Below are 18364 nucleotides of genomic sequence, written 5' to 3'. Positions count from 1 at the left end.
GTCAATAACTGAAAAATATTATTGAGTTGATTAAGAAATACAACAATCCTTTCCGGACTTTATAACGCTAGTGTCACCTTGCAATGCCCAAACAGCTTGTCGAAACGTTGGTCTCACACGTGGATTACGATCCTGGCACTTTTCCAAAAGAATGTTATAATGTGACGGTGCTTTTGATGCTGCTTGTCCTTCTGGAAGCTTTTCGCCCTTTTCTACTTTGTAATGAATTAAACTTTCTCGCACGCCTGAACAAAAATAGAAAACTCTGTTCTATTTATTTTCAATGTTTTACTAACCTTTGTAGGGTCGAGTTTTCTCGCGAATTTCCCACAATAAGACTCCATAGCTGTATACGTCAGCTTTTCTTGCTTCTTCTACGTTCACACGACGAGCTCCGCCTCTCTCAGGGTCAATTCGATATCGCTCAGGTGCAATGTACGCAGCAGTGCCTCGAGGAACTGATCCAGCCGATTGATAGCTCGTCACTGCACTCACAGACGCCAGTTTGGAGAAACCGAAATCGCAAATCTAAAAACGAGTAATAAACCTCACAGCTCATAGTCTAGGGAAACTCACCTTGCAAACGAAATCATCCCCTTTCTTTTCAACTAAAACGTTATCAGATTTTAAGTCGTAGTGGATAACAGGCGGACGATTGTAGTGGAGATGGACCATACCGATTGCAATTTGCTTGGCAATCGATATTCTCACCTCCATCCTTTGAATCGTTTCATCGTCCGAAGAGAGGAGCTCGTGCAAGTTGTATCCGCTCACCAACGCCGTTACTAGGGCGTAGCGTTCGTCCTTGATGCAGAGACCAATTAGATCAATGACGAAACGATGAGGTTTGATTTGGAGAAGAATGGATGCTTCCTTCTTGAACTCGTCGTACTCTCTTCAAGTGAAAAATTAAAATTAAAGGTGAGACGAATTAAAACTCACTTAGTTTTTCTTGATTTGAAAATGTTAAAAACTTTGACAGCGACTGATTGCTCTTTCTCATCCTTTCTCAGTGTCGCTTTGTAGACAACCCCGTATCCACCTTGGCCTAGGCAATCCTCTTCGTCGTACGTAAGATCGTTTCGATCAATTTGAAGAGACGAATCCAAAAAGGATACCTAGATACAAAAATTAGATCATGAATGTCTATGACACGAGTTACTTGTTCCTTTTCTTGCTCTGCGTCACGGGGATCGGCTATTTGACGCGGAAGCGGACATGACTCCAAGCTCTACACAAAAAATGATACAACTATAATTATATAGATTATGCACATACCATTGGGACACGTGATGATGACGTTTCGGAAATACCTTTGAAGCCATCTGATTTCAAATCTAATCAAACACGGTTTATTGCATGAATCAAAATTTGATTAAATTACCAAATTTTAAAATGTCTAACAGGGCCACTGGTTTCCATGTTTTGAAATCATTTGTTCCTCCAAATCGTATTAGAAATAGATCATTTATTCTCAATAGAGAACACGTCGACTGAAATATAGTTCGTATAACTTTATCAGTCAAAGTAACCTGTATAAATAATAAACAAATTAGAGTAATCATGTTAAATATTAGTCAGTACTTTATGACATTGTCAAGAATCAATGACAATGAAATGAGCAATAGAGACCATTCTAGCGCCATTGGTCACTCCCCATAAGACGATAGCACATGGTCCTAATCCGGGAATATCAACAACATTAGTTGAATGACACCATAAGGGAAGAAGATGATGTGGTCCATCCAAATGAACTTGGATCCACTCCTACATAAACAAATTAGAATATCAACAAACAAATACAAACAAACAACTTACCATTGAGTTCAAATGAAAAACATAAATATCATCGAAATACTTTGTTTCATCACCACCGCCAATAAGAATTGCTTGATTAATATCAATTGTATTGAATGAATGTGCGGCTCGAGGATGTGGTTTTGTTCCTGTGCATTGAGCTGGAATCCAATTCCCTTCAAACAAATGTCTACATTCAATTCAAAATAATTTTACACGTCACTCACTCTTTCGGATGGAAAACAACCAAACTTCATTGTTCCATCCCCTGTCAGGATATTTTGAATTAGGAATGAATTGAGATCCATCTCGTATTGGTGAAACAATCTTTGTTCCGTATCCGCCCATGATGACGAGATGTTCGTCTCCTTTCTTCCCTAACACGCACATTCCATGTCCTGATCTCCCGCCGGGCGTTGATTGGTCATTGGAATGGATTCGTTCCCATTCCAACGTCAATCCATCCAATTTGTGAACATCTTTCAAATAGACAGGACGGCCATCAGACGAGAAGTAGGCACCACCAAATTGATAAATGTCCCGATTTTGGACGACACCGATTCGTGCGTCGACACATGAATGAGGAATGTCGGATTGGGGGATGTTCGATATTGCTCGTCGTTCATTCCATTCACTCGTCGAAAGATTCAAACACTCGATCACATCCTGAGAGCAATAGAAATTCTCTCCCGTCGATTCTCTCATCGCCTTTCCTCCCCAAAGAAGCATCTCTTCATCGATAATGACAGCGACGTGTCCCACTCGAGATGAGGGACCCGTGGAAGACATCTTTCAACTGAAAACGCCGTCGAAGAAGACAGAACGAAAGCGATTCTAGAGACACGCCCCAATCGAGAGAACGCCCCTTCAAAAATATCTCAAAAATACCTTTTCAAGATCAACGAGACAATCTTTCGATCAAACAACACCAACGAATCGATGTCGCGCGTCACACACGGCGAAAAACGGCAGGAAAACGAGGAAATCTCTTTGAGAGTGCGCATGAGCACATTTTCACTCCCACTTTTCACGTGAACGAACAATGAGCGTATGCAAAACGACTTGAATTGATGCGATGCACACAAGCGACTAAAAAGAATCAAGAAAACAAATTAAAGTGCGCATGCGCAATCAGCTCACTTTTCCTAAAATTCAAAGTTCACGTGAACAGAGAGAACGACAAGCCATTGAAGTCCAGCCCCAATAGAAAATGCTAAAATCATATCAAAACACCCAAATATACAAAATAAGTCTAAAACTAAAAAAGCACCAAGCGAGAATCTGCTGCGAAGATATTTTATCTGATAGAGCCTCTTTAGACGTGTGCTAGACATCTATAATACGTTACTTATTATTAATTATTTCCGTTTCACTTGATTTAGTGGACGCCATCCCTTTGCAAGTTCTAAAACACTCGTGTCGCCTTCTAGTATCGAAACCGCTTCTCGAAACGTTGGCCTCGCGTCCGGACTCAAATCGGTGCACTTATACAAAAGACTAGTGTAGTGTGGCGGAGCTTGGGACGCTGCTTGGCCCTCGGGAAGTCTGGCACCCTGCTCGGCTTTCAGATGAATAGCATATTTTGGTAGACCTACATAAAATTAGACAAGACTTTTTATTAAAATATTTGCTAACCTTTGTAGGGTGGACTTCTTTCGCGAATTTCCCACAATAAGACTCCGTAACTGTATACGTCGGCTTTTCTGGCTTCTTCTATCTTTACACGTCGACTTCCGCCTTCGTGAAATTCGGCGCGATATCGTTCTGGAGCGATGTAGGCTACGGTGCCCAAAGGAGTTTCTCCAGGCGCTTGGGAGCTCGTCACAGCGCTGTCATCCGCAATTTTCGACAGACCAAAGTCACAAATCTACAAAAACAGCAACGTCATAAAAATTTGAATGTTTTCACAGCGACTCGCCTTGCAAATGATGTCGTCATCACCCTTTCTTTCGACGAGGATATTGACCGCTTTTAAATCGTAGTGGATGATAGGAGGACGATTGTAGTGGAGATGAACCATACCAATTGCAATTTGTTTTGCAATCGTTATTCTCACCTCCATCCTTTGAATTGCCGCATCGTCGGAAGAGAGGATCTCATGCAAGTTTCCTCCGCTCACAAACGCCGTTATAAGAGCGTAGTGTCGGGGAACTGCGCAGAGTCCAATTAAATCGACGATGAAACGATGAGGTGCGATTCGGAGAAGAATGGATGCTTCCTTCTTGAAATCGTCGCACTCTCTTTAATTAAAAATAGAAGCGAATTAGACATTAGGGGTTAGGGAGAAATTGACTAACTTCTTATTTCTTAATCTTCTGAAATTGTTGAAGACTTTGACAGCGACCGTTTGTTCTTTTTCGTTCTTTTTCAGTGTCGCTTTGAAGACCTCTCCATATGCACCTGAGCCAACGCATTCTGTTTCGTCGTACGTAAGTTTGTCTCGCTCAATTTGGAGAGAAGGATCAAGAAGAGATATCTAGAGATGAATAGGATAAATCTTTGTTTCAATGTATAAATACCAGTTACTTCTTCCTGCTCTGCGTCACGGGGATCAGCTATTGGACAATGAAGCGAACATGACTCCAAGCTCTACACAAAAAAGATATCATCAAAATTATATATGTATTGATTATGCACATACCACTGGGACACGTGATGATTTTTCAGAAAAGCCTTTGAAGACGTCTGATTTCAAATCTAATTAAACACGGTTTCTAGCATGAATCAAAATTTGATTGATTTACCGAATTTTAAAATGTCTAACAGGGCCACTGGTTTCCATGTTTCCAAATCATTTGTTCCTCCAAATCGGATTAGAAATAGATCATCTTTTCTCAATAGAGAACACGTCGACTGAAATATAGTTCGTATAACCTTATCAGTTAACGTAATCTGTATTATTAGTAATCAAATTAGAGTAATAATGTTAAATATTCGTCAGTACTTTATGACATTGTTGAGAATCAATGACAATGAAATGAGCAATAGAGACGATTCTATCACCATTGGTCACTCCCCATAAGACGATAGCACATTGTCCTAATCCGGGAATATCAACAACATTAGTTGAATGACCCTCTAAGGGAAGAAAATGATGTTGTCCATCCAAATGAACTTGGATCCACTCCTACATAAACAAATTAGAATATCAACAAACAAATACAAACAAACAACTTACCATTGAGTTCAAATGAAAAACATAAATATCATCCAAATACTTTGTTTCATCACCACCGCCAATAAGAATTGCTTGATTAATATCAATTGTATTGAATGAATGTGCGGCTCGAGGATGTGGTTTTTTTCCTGTGCATTGAGCTGGAATCCAATTCCCTTCAAACAAATGTCTACATTCAATTCAAAATAATTTTCCACGTCACTCACTCTTTCGGATGCAAAACAACCAAACTTCATTGTTCCACCCCACGTCAGGATATTTTGAATCAGGAATGAATTGAGATCCGTCTGGTATTGGTGAAACAATCTTTGTTCCGTATCCGCCCATCATGACGAGATGTTCGTCTCCTTTCTTCCCTAACACGCACATTCCATGTTCTGATCTCCCGCTGGGCGTTGATTGGTCATTGGAATGGATTCGTTGCCATTCCAACGTCAATCCATCCAATTTGTGAACATCGTTCAAAAAGACACGACGGTCATCAAACGAGAAGTAGAAACCACCAAATTGATAAATGTCCCGATTTTGGACAACACCGATTCGTGCGTCCTCACATGGATGAGGAATGTCGGATTGGGGGATGCTCGATATTGCTCGTCGTTCATTCCATTCACTCGTCGAAAGATTCAAACACTCGATCACATCCTGAGAGAAATAGAACGTCTCTCCCGTCGATTCTCTCATCGCTTCTCCTCCCCAAAGAAGCATCTCTTCATCGATAATGACAGCGACGTGTCCCTGTCGAGATGAGGGACCCGTGGAAGACATCTTTCAACTGAAAACCCCGTCGAAGAAGACAGAACGAAAGCGATTCTAGAGACACGCCCCAATCGAGAGAACGCACCTTCAAAAATATCTCAAAAATACCTTATCAAGAATATCCGTCGGTAAAACGACACCAACAAATCGACGTGGCGTGTCAAACACGAAGAAAAAGGACGAGAAATTCGATCAAAATGACCTTTGACATCTGCGCATGCGCAAACGCGTCAAATGCAAATCATTAATCCCAATTCACGTGAGAACTCTATTTACATCCAGAATAGTACAAACTAATAATAATATCAGATGCTAAGAATAATAGAAGCATGCTCTCAAACATAGATCGCATGCCACGGAAAGAAGAAGAGAATCGAGAGAGAGAGAGAGACAAAGACAAGAGAAAAAACTTTAGAAAAAAAATCAGCACTGAAGCATAAGAGCGGATCATGTCAAATGAAATAAGAAGGCTTCCTAACGCCTTTAACGCGCGCGTGAGTGTGCATGCACCAGTCAAAGAGAGAGAGAAAGGAGAGAGAGAATACAAAAACAAAGATCAGGAGACAATATTTCCTAATTTCTGCGACTACTTCTTCTGCTACTAGAGACCCGTTGGGCCGTTGGGGTATTCATTATCCGGGTCATTGGGATAGTCAGACATGGACCTGTTCATATCAATAGAACGCTCTTCTTCTTGTCGTTTTAGACACGCCGCCTTCGGATTCAAATTACGGTCTGAAAAAATCATTTTAAATTAATTAATGTATTAATTATTATTTATACCTCTGACTTGATTTTCCAGATTTGTTATTACGGCTACGGCTTGGTGTAGAATATTCAATTTCGTCTGAGCTTTATCCGCTTCCAAATGCATGGCACACATGCGACCCAATTCCTTAAACGCTTCATTGATATCCTTTACTCGAATCCTATAATATAGTATTGATTATTGATTCTATGGTCACGTGATTGTTATTTTTTAATTACCTTTCTCTGGCGTTATTTGCACTTCGTCTCTCTTGTTCTTTGGCCTGTTTAACGCGTTGTTGATCGTCTGGTCCAATTGCGTTGTTGCCTCCTGTTCCGTCTACTGCTCCTCCTGTTCCAAGACGTTTTCTTCCGCTTGTGCTGTGATTTCTTATGGGTGGGACGTCCGATCCCTTTCGAATTCCTTCTCCGCTTCCCACTTTTTACATGGGCATCTCTTTCGCCTCGTTTCTCCCCTGCGTTTCCATGCCGACAGGTAGACTTGGCGCCAGGCCAAAATCAGCACTGGATACTTCATAACCAGAAATCTAAATAAATATATAGTCTTAATCAAATAGAATATTTATTATTATTTTTACCATGGCTGGTTCTGGTACAGGCATTGAATTCATAGCTGGTCTTGGCTTATACCCAGACCCAAAATCTCCAATACTCTGTAGAACTTGATCCAGTCCCGTGTGCTCTGAAAGAAATGGGGTCGCGATGACGAAAGATGGATTCCAGGAATCACGTGAGGTCTCGAAATAGCGTTCGCGCTGGCTTGAAGCGGATTTCGGCTTTCTTGCTCGAATCGAGAAGCGCTTCGACGTGTTCGCATCCGATTTCGACGTCGTCGCAGTTGCGCATGCACGATTCGAGGAAGATTCGGAGACAAAAGGGAAGACGATCTAAAGAAAAGAAGGTCGAAATGGTTTCTAGTTTAGTGTAGAAGCTTTCGATTTACCGAGACGATCGCGTGCGAACGCTAATAGATCGTAATAGCGAAGTTCCGCTTTATCGCTGCCTTCCAAGCGTTTGATGTACTTCGAGAACGACTTTTCTGCCATTTTCGATGTCGTTCAAAGCATGTTCAAAGCGACGGAGACAGCGTACGACTAGAAATGAGGCGAGAAATCGTACGCAGTCGTAAATCTGTGTCGTAAGCGCACGTCACAGTCACGTGATAGTCCCAGTGCGCTCTCGTTACGTCATAAAATTAGCCACACTGACAAAAATACAATATCAATATCGAGTTAAGAAATACAACAAGCTCCGTCCTTTGCAGGCTCTGAATCTCTAACCTCAGGAGGCATTAGAATGCTGGTATCGCCTTGCAATGTCCAAACCACTTCTCGGAACGTTGGTCTCGCCTCTGGATTGAATTCTGTGCATTTATCCACAAGAATGTTATAGTATTTCGGTGCCTCTGATGCTGCTCGTCCTTCTGGTAGTTTCTGACCTTGCTCAGCTTTATAATGAATTACTCTCTCTGGCATGCCTAGACAAAACAATTCTAGTCTTTCTAGTCATTCTAAACGTTTGCCTTGCCTACCTTCGTACGGTTGAATTTTCTCGCGAATTTCCCACAATAAGACTCCGTAACTGTAAATGTCGATTTTTCTTGCCTTTTCTATCTTTTCATGCTCATCTTTAGATTCATATGGAATAGCACGATATCGCTCAGGTGCAATGTGCGCAACGGTGCCTGAGGGAGTGGTTCCAGACGGTCGATGGCTCGTCAGATCGCTGACACCAGCCATTTTAGACAAACCAAAATCGCAAATCTACAGAAAACTCTGACTTCCAACTTACACGGTTTTACACAACAACTAACCTTGCAAATCAACTCACCACCATTATTTTCGACTAAGATATTTTCGGACTTTAGGTCGTAGTGGATAACAGGAGGACGATTGTAATGGAGGTGGACCATACCGATTGCAATTTGCTTGGCAATCGATATTCTCACCTCCATTCTTTGAATCGCTTCTTTGCCAGAAGAGAGGAGCTCGCGCAAGTTGTATCCGCTTACAAACGCCGTTACTAGAGCGTAGCGTTCGGCGTGGCGTTCGGCGTAGGTGCACAGACCAATTAAATCAATGACGAAACGATGAGGTTTGATTTGGAGAAGGATGGATGCTTCCTTCTTGAACTCATCGTGCTCTCTTCAAGTGAAAAGTCAAAATTACCCGTGAGACAAACAAAAACGCACCTATTTTCTCTTGTTCGCTTCAAAATGTCAAAAACTTTGAGAGCGACCGTTTGCTCTTTCTCATCCTTTCTCAGTGTCGCTTTGTAGACCACCCCGTAACCACCTTGGCCAAGGAAATCTTCTGCTTCGTCGTACGTAAGATCTTCTCGATCAATTTGGAGATAGGAATCCAAAAGGGACACCTAGAGACAAAAATTAGACTATGATTGTCTATGAAACGAGTTACTTGTTCCTTTTCTTGCTCTGCGTCATGAGGATCGGTTATTTGACACGGAAGCTGACATGACTCAAAGCTCTACACAAAAAATGATGTTACCATAATTACGTATGTATTGATTATGCACATACCATTGGGACACGTGATGATGACGTTCCGGAAATACCTTTGAAGCCATCTGATTTAAAATGTAATTAAACACAGTTTCTAGCATGAATCAAAATTTGATTAAATTACCTAATTTTAAAATGTCTAAAAGAGCCACTGGTTTGTATGTTGTGAAATCATTTGTTCCTCCGAATCGGATTAGAAATAGATCATCTTTTCTCAATAGAGAACACGTAGACTGACATACAGTTCGTATGACCACATCCGTCAACGTAATCTGTATTAATAGTAATCAAATTAGAGTAATAATGTTAAATATTCGTCAGTACTTTATGACATTGTCGAGAATCAATGACAATGAAATAAGCAATAGAGACCATTCTATTGCCATTGGTCACTCCCCATAAGACAATAGCACATTGTCCTAATCCGGGAATATCAACAACACTAGTTGAATGACCAGCTAAGGGAAGAAGATGATGTGGTCCATCCAAATGAACTTGGATCCACTCCTACATAAACAAATTAGAATATCAACAAACAAATACAAACAAACAAACAACTTACCATTGACTTCAAATAAAAAACATAAAAATCATCAAAATACTTTGTACCATCATAACCGCCAATGAGAATCGCTCGATTAATATCTACAGGAGTGAAGGAATGTGAGGATCGAGGATGTGGTTTTTTTCCTGTGCATTGAGCTGGAATCCAATTCCCTTCAAACAAATGTCTACATTCAATTCAAAATAATTTTACACGTCACTCACTCTTTCGGATGCAAAACAACCAAACTTCATTGTTCCACCCCACGTCAGGATATTTTGAATCAGGAATGAATTGAGATCCGTCTGGTATTGGTGAAACAATCTTTGTTCCGTATCCGCCCATGATGACGAGATGTTCGTCTCCTTTCTTCCCTAACACGCACATTCCATGTTCCGTTCTCCCGCTGGGCGTTGATTGGTCATTGGAATGGATTCGTTGCCATTCCAACGTCAATCCATCCAATTTGTGAACATCGTTCAAATAGACACGACGGCGATCAGACGACAAGTAGGCACCACCAAATTGATAAATGTCCCGATTTTGGACGACACCGATTCGTACGTTGAGACATAGATGAGGAATGTCGGATTGGGGGATGTTCGATATTGCTCGTCGTTCATTCCATTCACTCGTCGAAAGATTCAAACACTCGATCACATCTTGAGAGCAATAGAACAGATCTCCCGTCGAATCTCTCATCGCTATTCCTCCCCAAAGAAGCATCTCTTGATCGATAATGACAGCGACGTGTCCCCGTCGAGATGAGGGACCCGTGGAAGACATCTTTCAACTGAAAACGCCGTCGAAGAAGACAGAACGAAAGCGATTCTAGAGACACGCCCCAATCGAGAGAACGCCCCTTCAAAAACATCTCTAAAATACCTTATCAAGAATATCCGTCGGTAAAACGACACCAACAAATCGACGTGGCGTGTCAAACACGAAGAAAAAGGACGAGAAATTCGATCAAAATGACCTTTGACATCTGCGCATGCGCAAACGCGTCAAATGCAAATCATTAATCCGAATTCACGTGAGAACTCTATTTACATCCAGAATAGTACAAACTAATAATAATATCAGATGCTAAGAATAATAGAAGCATGCTCTCAAACACAGATCGCATGCCACGGAAAGAAGAAGAGAATCGAGAGAGAGAGAGAGAGAGAGAGACAAAGACAAGAGAAAAAACTTTAGAAAAAAAATCAGCACTGAAGCATAAGAGCGGATCATGTCAAATGAAATAAGAAGGCTTCCTAACGCCTTTAACGCGCGCGTGAGTGTGCATGCACCAGTCAAAGAGAGAGAGAAAGGAGAGAGAGAATACAAAAACAAAGATCAGGAGACAATATTTCCTAATTTCTGCGACTACTTCTTCTGCTACTAGAGACCCGTTGGGCCGTTGGGGTATTCATTATCCGGGTCATTGGGATAGTCACACATGGACCTGTTCATATCAATAGAACGCTCTTCTTCTCGTCGTTTTAGACACGCCGCCTTCGGATTCAAATTACGGTCTGAAAAAAATCAATTTTATATTAATTAATGTATTAATTATTATTTATACCTCTGACTTGATTTTTGAGATTTGTTATTACGGCTACGGCTTGGTGTAGAATATTCAATTTCGTCTGAGCTTTATCCGCTTCCAAATGCATGGCACACATGCGACCCAATTCCTTAAACGCTTCATTGATATCCTTTACTCTAATCCTATAATAAAGTATTGATTATTGATTCTATAGTCAAGTGATTGTTATTTTTTATTACCTTTCTCTGGCGTTATTTGCACTTCGTCTCTCTTGTTCTTTGGCCAGTTTAACGCGTTCTTGATCGTCTGGTCCGATTGCGTTGTTGCCTCCTGTTCCGTCTACTCCTCCTCCAGTTCCAAGACGTTTTCTTCCGCTTGCGCTGTGATTTCTTATTGGGGGAACGTCCGATCCCTTTCGAATTCCTTCTCCACTTCCCACTTTTTGCATGGGCATCGCTTTCGCCTCGTTTCTCCCTTGCGTTTCCATGCTAACAGGTGGACTTGGCGCCAGGCCAAAATCAGCACTGGATACTTTATAGCCAGAAATCTAAATAAATATATAGTCTTAATCAAATAGAATATTTATTATTATTTTTACCATGGCTGGTTCTGGTACAGGCATTGAATTCATGGGTGGTCTTGGCTTATACCCAGACCCAAAATCTCCAATACTCTGTAGAACTTGATCCAGTCCCGTGTGCTCGCGAAGGGATCGCTCTGAAAGAAATGGGGTCGCGATCACGCGACTCACGAAAGATGGACTCACGTGAGGTCTCGAAATAGCGTTCGCGCTGGCTTGAAGCGGATTTCGGCTTTCTTGCTCGAATCGAGAAGCGCTTCGACGTGTTCGCATCCGATTTCGACGTCGTCGCAGTTGCGCATGCACGATTCGAGGAAGATTCGGAGACAAAAGGGTAGACGATCTAAAGAAAAGAAGGTCACAATGGTCTCTAGTTTAATGTAGAAGCTTTCGACTTACCGAGACGATCGCCTGCGAACGCTAATAGATCGTAATAGCGAAGTTCCGCTTTATCGCTGCCTTCCAAGCGTTTGATGTACTTCGAGAACGACTTTTCTGCCATTTTCGATGCCGTTCAAAGCGATGAAGACAGCGTACGACTAGAAAACGAAGCGAGAAATCGTGCGCCCGTCGTAATCACCTACGTCACAGTCACGTGATAATCCCAGTGCGCTCTCGTGACGTCATAAAATTAGCCACACTGACAAAAATACGATATCAATATCGTGTTAAGAAATGCAACAAATATATCTCTTTAGAGGCTCTGGAGCTCTAACCTCAGCAGGCTTTACCTCAGGAGGCATTAGAATGCTGGTATCACCTTGCAATGTCCAAACAGCTTCTCGGAACGTCGGTCTCACACGTGGATTGCAATCCTGGCACTTTTCCAAAAGAATATTATAATATGACGGTGCTTCTGATGCTGCTTTTCCTTCTGGCAATTTTTGACCCTCCTCAGCTTTGTGATGAATTACCCTCTCTGGCATGCCTAAACAAAACAATCTTAGTCTGTTCTACTGATTCGTTTTTCTAACCTTTGTACGGTCGCGTTTTCTCACGAATTTCCCACAATAAAACTCCGTAGCTGTAGACGTCGACTTTTCGTGCTTCTTCTAATGTCACACGCCTAGCTCCGCCTTCGTGAGAATCAACTCGATATCGCTCAGGAGCGATGTACGTAGCAGTGCCTGAAGGCAACGAGCCAGCCGACTGATAGCTCGTCACTGCGCTGAAAATAGACATTTTCGAGAAGCCGAAATCGCAAATCTAAAAAACATCTAAACTTGGCAAGCCATAGCCTCCCTGGTCACTCACCTTGCAAATGAAGTCATCACCTTTCGTTTCGACTAATATGTTATCAGATTTTAAGTCGTAGTGAATGATAGAAGGATTATTGTAGTGGAGATGGACCATACCGATTGCAATTTGCTTGGCAATCGCTATTCTTACATCCATCCTTTGAATAGCTTCATTGCCAGAAGAGAGGAGCTCGTGCAAGTTGCCTCCGCTTACAAAGGCCGTTATCAGAGCGTAGTGTCTGACGTTGGTGCAACGTCCAATCAATTCGATGATGAAACGATGAGGTTTGATTCGGAGAAGAATGGATGATTCCTTCTCAAAATCTTCGCACTCTCTTAATTAATAAAAATGTTAGGAATTATGAGGAAGAAAGATGTCAACGCACTTTTTTTCTCTTCTTTGTCTAAAAGCCTTGAATACTTTGACAGCGACCGTTTGCTCTTTCTCGTTCTTTTTCAGTGTCGTCTTGTACACCTCCCCGTATCCGCCCGAGCCAATGAAATCGTCCGCTTCGTCGTATTTCAGTTGGTCTCGCTCAATTACAAGATCCCCTACAAGTGCCTAGAGTTGATATTAGAAAGAGTTGCGCACTTCCGTTTAAAGCTGAATACTTGTTCCTGCTCTGCGTTACGGGGATCGGCTATTTGACACGGAAGCTGACATGACTCCAAGCTCTACACAAAAAATGATATTACCATAATTACTTATGTATTGATTATGCACATACCATTGGGACACGTGGTGATGACGTTCCGGAAATACCTTTGAAGCCATCTGATTTAAAAACTAATTAGCCTTTCTTGCATGAATCAAAATTTGATATAAATTACCAAATTTTAAAATGTCTAAAAGAGCCACTGGTTTCAATGTTTTGAAATCATTTGTTTCCCCAAAACGTATTAGAAATAGATCATTTTTTCTCAATAGAGAACACGTCGACTGATATACAGTTCGTATAACTTTATCAGTCAAAGTAACCTGTATAGATAATAAACAAATTAGAGTAATCATGTTAAATATTAGTCAGTACTTTATGACATTGTCGAGAATCAATGACAATAAAATGAGCAATAGAGACCATTCTATCGCCATTGGTGACTCCCCATAAGACGATAGCACATGGTCCTAATCCGGGAATATCAACAACATTAGTTGAATGACCAGCTAAGGGAAGAAGATGATGTGGTCCATCCAAATGAACTTGGATCCACTCCTACATAAACAAATTAGAATATCAACAAACAAATACAAACAAACAACTTACCATTGAGTTCAAATGAAAAACATAAATATCATCGAAATACTTTGTATTACCACCGCCAATAAGAATTGCTCGATTGATATCAACAGTAGTGAAGGAATGTGCGGCTCGAGGATGTGGTTTTTTTCCTGTGCATTGAGCTGGAATCCAATTCCCTTCAAACAAATGTCTACATTCAATTCAAAATAATTTTACACGTCACTCACTCTTTCGGATGCAAAACAACCAAACTTCATTGTTCCATCCCTCATTAGGATATTTTGAAGAAGGAATGAATTGAGATCCGTCTGGTATTGGTGAAACAATCGTTGTTCCTCTTCCGCCCATCATGACGAGATGTTCATCTCCTTTCTTCCCTAACACGCACATTCCATGGCTCTCTCTCCCGCTGGGCGTTGATTGGTCATTGGAATGGATTCGTTCCCATTCCAACGTCAATCCATCCAATTTGTGAACATCTTTCAAATAGACAGGACGGCCATCAGACGAGAAGTAGAAACCACCAAATTGATAAATGTCCCGATTTTGGACGACACCGATTTGTGCGCCAACACATGGATGAGGAATGTCGGATTGGGGGATGTTCGATATTGCTCGTCGTTGATTCCATTCACTCGTCGAAAGATTCAAACACTCGATCACATCCTGAGAGCATAAGAACTTCTTTCCCGTCGATTCTCTCATCGCTCTTCCTCCCCAAAGAAGCATCTCTTCATCGATAATGACAGCGACGTGTCCCTGTCGAGATGAGGGACCCGTGGAAGACATCTTTCAACTGAAAACGCCGTCGAAGAAGACAGAACGAAAGGGATTCTAGAGACACGCCCCCAATCGAGAGAACGCCCCTTCAAAAATATCTCAAAAATACCTTATCAAGATCAACGAGACGATCATTCGATCAAACGACACAAGTGAATCGATGTCGCGCGTCACAAACGGCAAAAAACGACAGGAAAACGAGGAAATCTGATCGAATCTCTTTGAGAGTGCGCATGAACACATTTTCACTCCCACTTTCACGTGAACGAACCATGAGCGTATGCAAAACGAATTGCGGCCATAAATAGATGCGATGGACACAGACAAGCGACTAAAAAGAATAAATAAAAAATCTTAAAGTGCGCATGCGCAATCAACTCACTTTTCTAAAATTCAAAGTTCACGTGAACAGAGAGAACGACAAGCCATTGAAGTCCAGCCCCAATAGAAAATGCTAATATCATATCAAAACACCGAAATATACAAAATAAGTCTAAAACTAAAAAAAAGCACCAATCGATAATCTGCTGCGAAGATATTTCATCTCATAGAGCCTCTTTAGACGTGTGCTAGACATCTATAACACGTTAATCATTATTAATTATTATTTCCGTTTCACTTGATTTAGTGGACGCCATCCTTTGCAAGTTCTAAAACACTCGTGTCGCCTTCTAGTATCCAAACCGCTTCTCGAAACGTTGGCCTCGCGTCCGGACTCAAATCGGTGCACTTATACAAAAGACTAGTGTAGTGTGGCGGAGCTTGGGACGCTGCTTGGCCCTCGGGAAGTCTGGCACCCTGCTCGGCTTTCAGATGAATAGCATATTTTGGCAGACCTACATAAAATTAGACAAGACTTTTTATTAAATATTTGCTAACCTTTGTAGGGTTGACTTCTTTCGCGAATTTCCCACAATAAGACTCCGTAACTGTATACGTCGGCTTTTCTGGCTTCTTCTATCTTTACACGTCGACTTCCGCCTTCGTGAAATTCGGCGCGATATCGCTCAGGGGCTATGTAGGCAACGGTGCCCTTAGGAGTCGATCCAGGCGCTTGATCGCTCGTCACAGCGCTGCTATCCGCAATTTTCGACAGACCAAAGTCACAAATCTACGAGAACGGTCACGTCATATAAATTGAAAGTTCTCAGAGTAATTCACCTTGCAAATGAAGTCGTCACCCTTTTTTTCGACGAGAATGTTGACCGGTTTTAAATCGTAGTGGATGATAGGAGGACGATTGTAGTGGAGATGAACCATACCGATTGCAATTTGTTTTGCAATCGATATTCTCACCTCCATCCTTTGAATCGCCGCATCGTCGGAAGAGAGGAGATCGTGCAAGTCGCCTCCGTTCACAAACGCCGTTATAAGAGCGTAGTGTCCGACGTTGGTGCAACGTCCAATCAAATTAATGATGAAACGATGAGGAGCGATTCGGAGAAGAATGGATGCTTCTTTCCTGAAATCGTCGCACTCTCTTCAAAGACGAATTAAGAAATCGGAGGCGAGAAAATTTCGACTCACTTTTGTGCTCTTCTTCGTTTGAAACTCTTGAATACTTTGACAGCGACCGTTTGCTCTGCCTCGTTTCTTTTCAGCGTCGCTTTGTAGACTTCTCCGTATCCACCTGAGCCAAGGAAGTCGGTCTCCTCGTTGTATTTGAGTGCCTCTTGATCTATTTCAAGAGATGGATCCTCAAGGGATACCTAGACATAAATTAGAGGAAACAATTGTTCTATAAGTAAAAACCAGTTACTTGTTCCTGCTCTGCGTCACGGGGATCGGTTATTGGACACGGAAGCGGACATGACTCCAAGCTCTACACAAAAAATGATATTACCATAATTATATATGTATTGATTAGGCACATACCATTGGGACACGTGATGATGACGTTCCGGAAATACCTTTGAAAACGTCTGATTTCAAATCTAATCAAACACGGTTTCTTGCATGAATCAAAATTTGAATAAAGTACCAAATTTTAAAATATCTAAAAGAGCCACTGGTTTCCATGTTTTGAAATCACTTGTTCCTCCGAATCGGATTAGATATAGATCATTCTTTCTCAATAGAGAACACGTCGACTGAAATATAGTTCGTATAACTTTATCAGTCAAAGTAACCTGTATAAATAATAAACAAATTAGAGTAATCATGTTAAATATTAGTCAGTACTTTATGACATTGTCGAGAATCAATGACAATGAAATGAGCAATAGAGACCATTCTATCGTCATTGGTCAATCCCCATAAGACGATAGCACATGGTCCTAATCCGGGAATATCAACAACATTAGTTGAGTGACATTCTAAAGGAAGAAGATGATGTGGTCCATCCAAATGAACTTGGATCCACTCCTACATAAACAAATTAAATATTAACAAACAAATACAAACAAACAACTTACCTTTGAGTTCAAATGAAAAACATAAATATCATCGAAATACTGTGTTTCATCACCACCGCCAATAAGAATTGCTCTATTAATATCAACTGTGGTGAAGGAATGTGCAGCTCGAGGAAGTGGTTTTTTTCCTGTGCATTGAGCTGGAATCCAATTCCCTTCAAACAAATGTCTACATTCAATTCAAAATCATTTTACACGTCACTCACTCTTTCGGATGCAAAACAACCAAACTTCATCGTTCCACCCCTCATCAGGATAATCTGAATCAGGAATGAATTGAGATTCGTCTGGTATTGGTGAAACAATCGGTGTTCCCCATCCGCCCATCATGACGAGATGTTCGTCTCCTTTCTTCCCTAAAACGCACATTCCATGTAGGGATCTCCCGCTGGGCATTGATTGGTCATTGGAATGGATTCGTTGCCATTCCAACGTCAATCCATCCAATTTGTGAAGATCGTTCAAAGAGACACGACGGCCCTGATCAGACGACAAGTATTCACCACCAAATTGATAAATGTCCCGATTTTGGACAACACCGATTCGTGCGTGGATACATGTATGAGGAATGTCGGATTGGGGGATGTTCGCTATTGCTCGTCGTTCATTCCATTCACTCGTCGAAAGATTCAAACACTCGATCACATCCTGAGAGCAATAGAACTCATCTCCCGTCGATTCTCTCATCGCTCTTCCTCCCCAAAGAAGCATCTCTTGATCGATAATGACAGCGACGTGTCCCCATCGAGATGAGGGACCCGTGGAAGACATCTTTCAACTGAAAACGCCGTCGAAGAAGACAGAACGAAAGCGATTCTAGAGACACGCCCTAATTGAGAGAACGCCCCTTCAAAAATATCTAAAAAATACCTTATAAAGAATATCCGTCGGTCAAACGACACCAACAAATCGAGGTGGCGTGTCAAACACGAAGAAAAAGGACGAGAAATTCGATCAAAATGACCTTTACCACTTGCGCATGCGCAAACGCGTCACATGCAAATCATTAA

General features: G+C 41.5%; 7 protein-coding genes across 10 annotated transcripts; all 7 read right to left on the bottom strand.

The window, feature by feature from the left end:
* Positions 1–30: 30 nt before the first annotated feature.
* Positions 31–5947, bottom strand: LOC136196229 (uncharacterized). The gene is made up of 11 exons (XM_065985755.1): positions 5843–5947; positions 5182–5788; positions 4976–5130; positions 4742–4924; positions 4542–4689; positions 1279–1337; positions 1163–1231; positions 943–1118; positions 577–895; positions 297–528; positions 31–245 (listed from the first exon to the last, which is right to left on the bottom strand). The coding sequence occupies exons 2-11, from the start codon at positions 5741–5743 to the stop codon at positions 31–33; spliced, it is 2118 nt and encodes a 705-aa protein (XP_065841827.1). The 5' UTR covers positions 5744–5788; positions 5843–5947.
* Positions 5948–5988: 41 nt separating this feature from the next.
* On the bottom strand, positions 5989–7113 carry LOC136196228 (transcription factor XE1.1-like). The gene is made up of 5 exons (XM_065985754.1): positions 7081–7113; positions 6972–7029; positions 6722–6920; positions 6518–6663; positions 5989–6469 (listed from the first exon to the last, which is right to left on the bottom strand). Exons 1-5 carry the CDS (start codon positions 7111–7113, stop codon positions 6336–6338), a joined length of 570 nt encoding a protein of 189 aa, XP_065841826.1. The 3' UTR covers positions 5989–6335.
* LOC136196425 (uncharacterized) lies at positions 6888–7632 on the bottom strand. Its single transcript, XM_065985967.1, has 4 exons — positions 7446–7632; positions 7233–7389; positions 7081–7184; positions 6888–7029 (listed from the first exon to the last, which is right to left on the bottom strand). Exons 1-3 carry the CDS (start codon positions 7546–7548, stop codon positions 7127–7129), a joined length of 318 nt encoding a protein of 105 aa, XP_065842039.1. The 5' UTR covers positions 7549–7632; the 3' UTR covers positions 6888–7029; positions 7081–7126.
* Positions 7633–7679: 47 nt separating this feature from the next.
* On the bottom strand, positions 7680–10554 carry LOC136196375 (uncharacterized). 2 transcript variants are annotated; one of them, XM_065985914.1, is made up of 11 exons: positions 10453–10554; positions 9792–10398; positions 9586–9740; positions 9348–9530; positions 9148–9295; positions 9042–9088; positions 8920–8988; positions 8694–8875; positions 8316–8646; positions 8034–8265; positions 7680–7979 (listed from the first exon to the last, which is right to left on the bottom strand). In XM_065985914.1, exons 2-11 carry the CDS (start codon positions 10351–10353, stop codon positions 7735–7737), a joined length of 2154 nt encoding a protein of 717 aa, XP_065841986.1. In that variant the 5' UTR covers positions 10354–10398; positions 10453–10554; the 3' UTR covers positions 7680–7734. The 2 variants fall into 2 exon arrangements, with proteins under 2 accessions (XP_065841986.1, XP_065841985.1); XM_065985913.1 differs by lacking the exon at positions 10453–10554 and having other exon boundaries at positions 9792–10431.
* A 38-nt stretch (positions 10555–10592) lies between these two features.
* LOC136196152 (transcription factor XE1.1-like) lies at positions 10593–12263 on the bottom strand. Its single transcript, XM_065985651.1, has 6 exons — positions 12081–12263; positions 11868–12024; positions 11700–11818; positions 11341–11648; positions 11138–11283; positions 10593–11087 (listed from the first exon to the last, which is right to left on the bottom strand). The coding sequence occupies exons 3-6, from the start codon at positions 11730–11732 to the stop codon at positions 10954–10956; spliced, it is 621 nt and encodes a 206-aa protein (XP_065841723.1). The 5' UTR covers positions 11733–11818; positions 11868–12024; positions 12081–12263; the 3' UTR covers positions 10593–10953.
* Positions 12264–12294: 31 nt separating this feature from the next.
* On the bottom strand, positions 12295–15159 carry LOC136196150 (uncharacterized). The gene is made up of 11 exons (XM_065985647.1): positions 15050–15159; positions 14388–14994; positions 14185–14336; positions 13951–14133; positions 13751–13898; positions 13648–13694; positions 13532–13594; positions 13306–13481; positions 12936–13254; positions 12656–12887; positions 12295–12609 (listed from the first exon to the last, which is right to left on the bottom strand). Exons 2-11 carry the CDS (start codon positions 14947–14949, stop codon positions 12350–12352), a joined length of 2142 nt encoding a protein of 713 aa, XP_065841719.1. The 5' UTR covers positions 14950–14994; positions 15050–15159; the 3' UTR covers positions 12295–12349.
* A 120-nt stretch (positions 15160–15279) lies between these two features.
* LOC136196151 (uncharacterized) lies at positions 15280–18338 on the bottom strand. Of its 3 annotated transcripts, none has more exons than XM_065985650.1 (12): positions 18225–18338; positions 17561–18170; positions 17355–17509; positions 17122–17304; positions 16922–17069; positions 16816–16874; positions 16700–16762; positions 16468–16649; positions 16102–16420; positions 15820–16051; positions 15560–15776; positions 15280–15517 (listed from the first exon to the last, which is right to left on the bottom strand). In XM_065985650.1, exons 2-11 carry the CDS (start codon positions 18123–18125, stop codon positions 15565–15567), a joined length of 2118 nt encoding a protein of 705 aa, XP_065841722.1. In that variant the 5' UTR covers positions 18126–18170; positions 18225–18338; the 3' UTR covers positions 15280–15517; positions 15560–15564. The 3 variants fall into 3 exon arrangements, with proteins under 3 accessions (XP_065841722.1, XP_065841721.1, XP_065841720.1); XM_065985649.1 differs by having other exon boundaries at positions 15280–15509; XM_065985648.1 differs by having other exon boundaries at positions 15280–15776.
* Positions 18339–18364: the final 26 nt, after the last annotated feature.

The sequence above is a fragment of the Oscarella lobularis genome, chromosome 15 (assembly GCF_947507565.1).
Source record: "Oscarella lobularis chromosome 15, ooOscLobu1.1, whole genome shotgun sequence".
Lineage (NCBI taxonomy): Eukaryota > Metazoa > Porifera > Homoscleromorpha > Homosclerophorida > Oscarellidae > Oscarella > Oscarella lobularis.
The sequence above is the reverse complement of the archived record's forward strand: the minus strand, read 5'-3'. Positions and strand labels throughout refer to the sequence as shown.

What these genes read in the sequence shown, in the direction of transcription:
- LOC136196151 (XM_065985648.1), bottom strand. Translation starts at nt 18,125, where the DNA reads ATGTCTTCCACGGGTCCCTCATCTCGATGGGGACACGTCGCTGTCATT. An exon ending in GTTGTTTTGCATCCGAAAGA is followed by an intron (nt 17,510 to 17,560) that starts GTGAGTGACGTG and finishes ATTTGTTTGAAG; the next exon opens with GGAATTGGATTCCAGCTCAA. An exon ending in TTTTTCATTTGAACTCAAAG is followed by an intron (nt 17,305 to 17,354) that starts GTAAGTTGTTTG and finishes TTGTTTATGTAG; the next exon opens with GAGTGGATCCAAGTTCATTT.
- LOC136196229 (XM_065985755.1), bottom strand. Translation starts at nt 5,743, where the DNA reads ATGTCTTCCACGGGTCCCTCATCTCGACAGGGACACGTCGCTGTCATT. An exon ending in TTCAAATCAAGAAAAACTAA is followed by an intron (nt 896 to 942) that starts GTGAGTTTTAAT and finishes TTTCACTTGAAG; the next exon opens with AGAGTACGACGAGTTCAAGA. An exon ending in GGGATGATTTCGTTTGCAAG is followed by an intron (nt 529 to 576) that starts GTGAGTTTCCCT and finishes ACTCGTTTTTAG; the next exon opens with ATTTGCGATTTCGGTTTCTC.
- LOC136196425 (XM_065985967.1), bottom strand. Translation starts at nt 7,548, where the DNA reads ATGGCAGAAAAGTCGTTCTCGAAGTACATCAAACGCTTGGAAGGCAGC. An exon ending in GTTCGCACGCGATCGTCTCG is followed by an intron (nt 7,390 to 7,445) that starts GTAAATCGAAAG and finishes TCTTTTCTTTAG; the next exon opens with ATCGTCTTCCCTTTTGTCTC. An exon ending in ACGCTATTTCGAGACCTCAC is followed by an intron (nt 7,185 to 7,232) that starts GTGATTCCTGGA and finishes CATTTCTTTCAG; the next exon opens with AGCACACGGGACTGGATCAA.
- LOC136196152 (XM_065985651.1), bottom strand. Translation starts at nt 11,732, where the DNA reads ATGAATTCAATGCCTGTACCAGAACCAGCCATG. An exon ending in CTGTACCAGAACCAGCCATG is followed by an intron (nt 11,649 to 11,699) that starts GTAAAAATAATA and finishes ATATTTATTTAG; the next exon opens with ATTTCTGGCTATAAAGTATC. An exon ending in TCTCAAAAATCAAGTCAGAG is followed by an intron (nt 11,088 to 11,137) that starts GTATAAATAATA and finishes GATTTTTTTCAG; the next exon opens with ACCGTAATTTGAATCCGAAG.
- LOC136196150 (XM_065985647.1), bottom strand. Translation starts at nt 14,949, where the DNA reads ATGTCTTCCACGGGTCCCTCATCTCGACAGGGACACGTCGCTGTCATT. An exon ending in AGACAAAGAAGAGAAAAAAA is followed by an intron (nt 13,255 to 13,305) that starts GTGCGTTGACAT and finishes TTATTAATTAAG; the next exon opens with AGAGTGCGAAGATTTTGAGA. An exon ending in GAAAACGCGACCGTACAAAG is followed by an intron (nt 12,610 to 12,655) that starts GTTAGAAAAACG and finishes TGTTTTGTTTAG; the next exon opens with GCATGCCAGAGAGGGTAATT.
- LOC136196375 (XM_065985914.1), bottom strand. Translation starts at nt 10,353, where the DNA reads ATGTCTTCCACGGGTCCCTCATCTCGACGGGGACACGTCGCTGTCATT. An exon ending in CAGAGCAAGAAAAGGAACAA is followed by an intron (nt 8,876 to 8,919) that starts GTAACTCGTTTC and finishes TTTTGTCTCTAG; the next exon opens with GTGTCCCTTTTGGATTCCTA. An exon ending in AAGCGAACAAGAGAAAATAG is followed by an intron (nt 8,647 to 8,693) that starts GTGCGTTTTTGT and finishes TTTCACTTGAAG; the next exon opens with AGAGCACGATGAGTTCAAGA.
- LOC136196228 (XM_065985754.1), bottom strand. Translation starts at nt 7,113, where the DNA reads ATGAATTCAATGCCTGTACCAGAACCAGCCATG. An exon ending in CTGTACCAGAACCAGCCATG is followed by an intron (nt 7,030 to 7,080) that starts GTAAAAATAATA and finishes ATATTTATTTAG; the next exon opens with ATTTCTGGTTATGAAGTATC. An exon ending in GGCGCCAAGTCTACCTGTCG is followed by an intron (nt 6,921 to 6,971) that starts GCATGGAAACGC and finishes CCATGTAAAAAG; the next exon opens with TGGGAAGCGGAGAAGGAATT.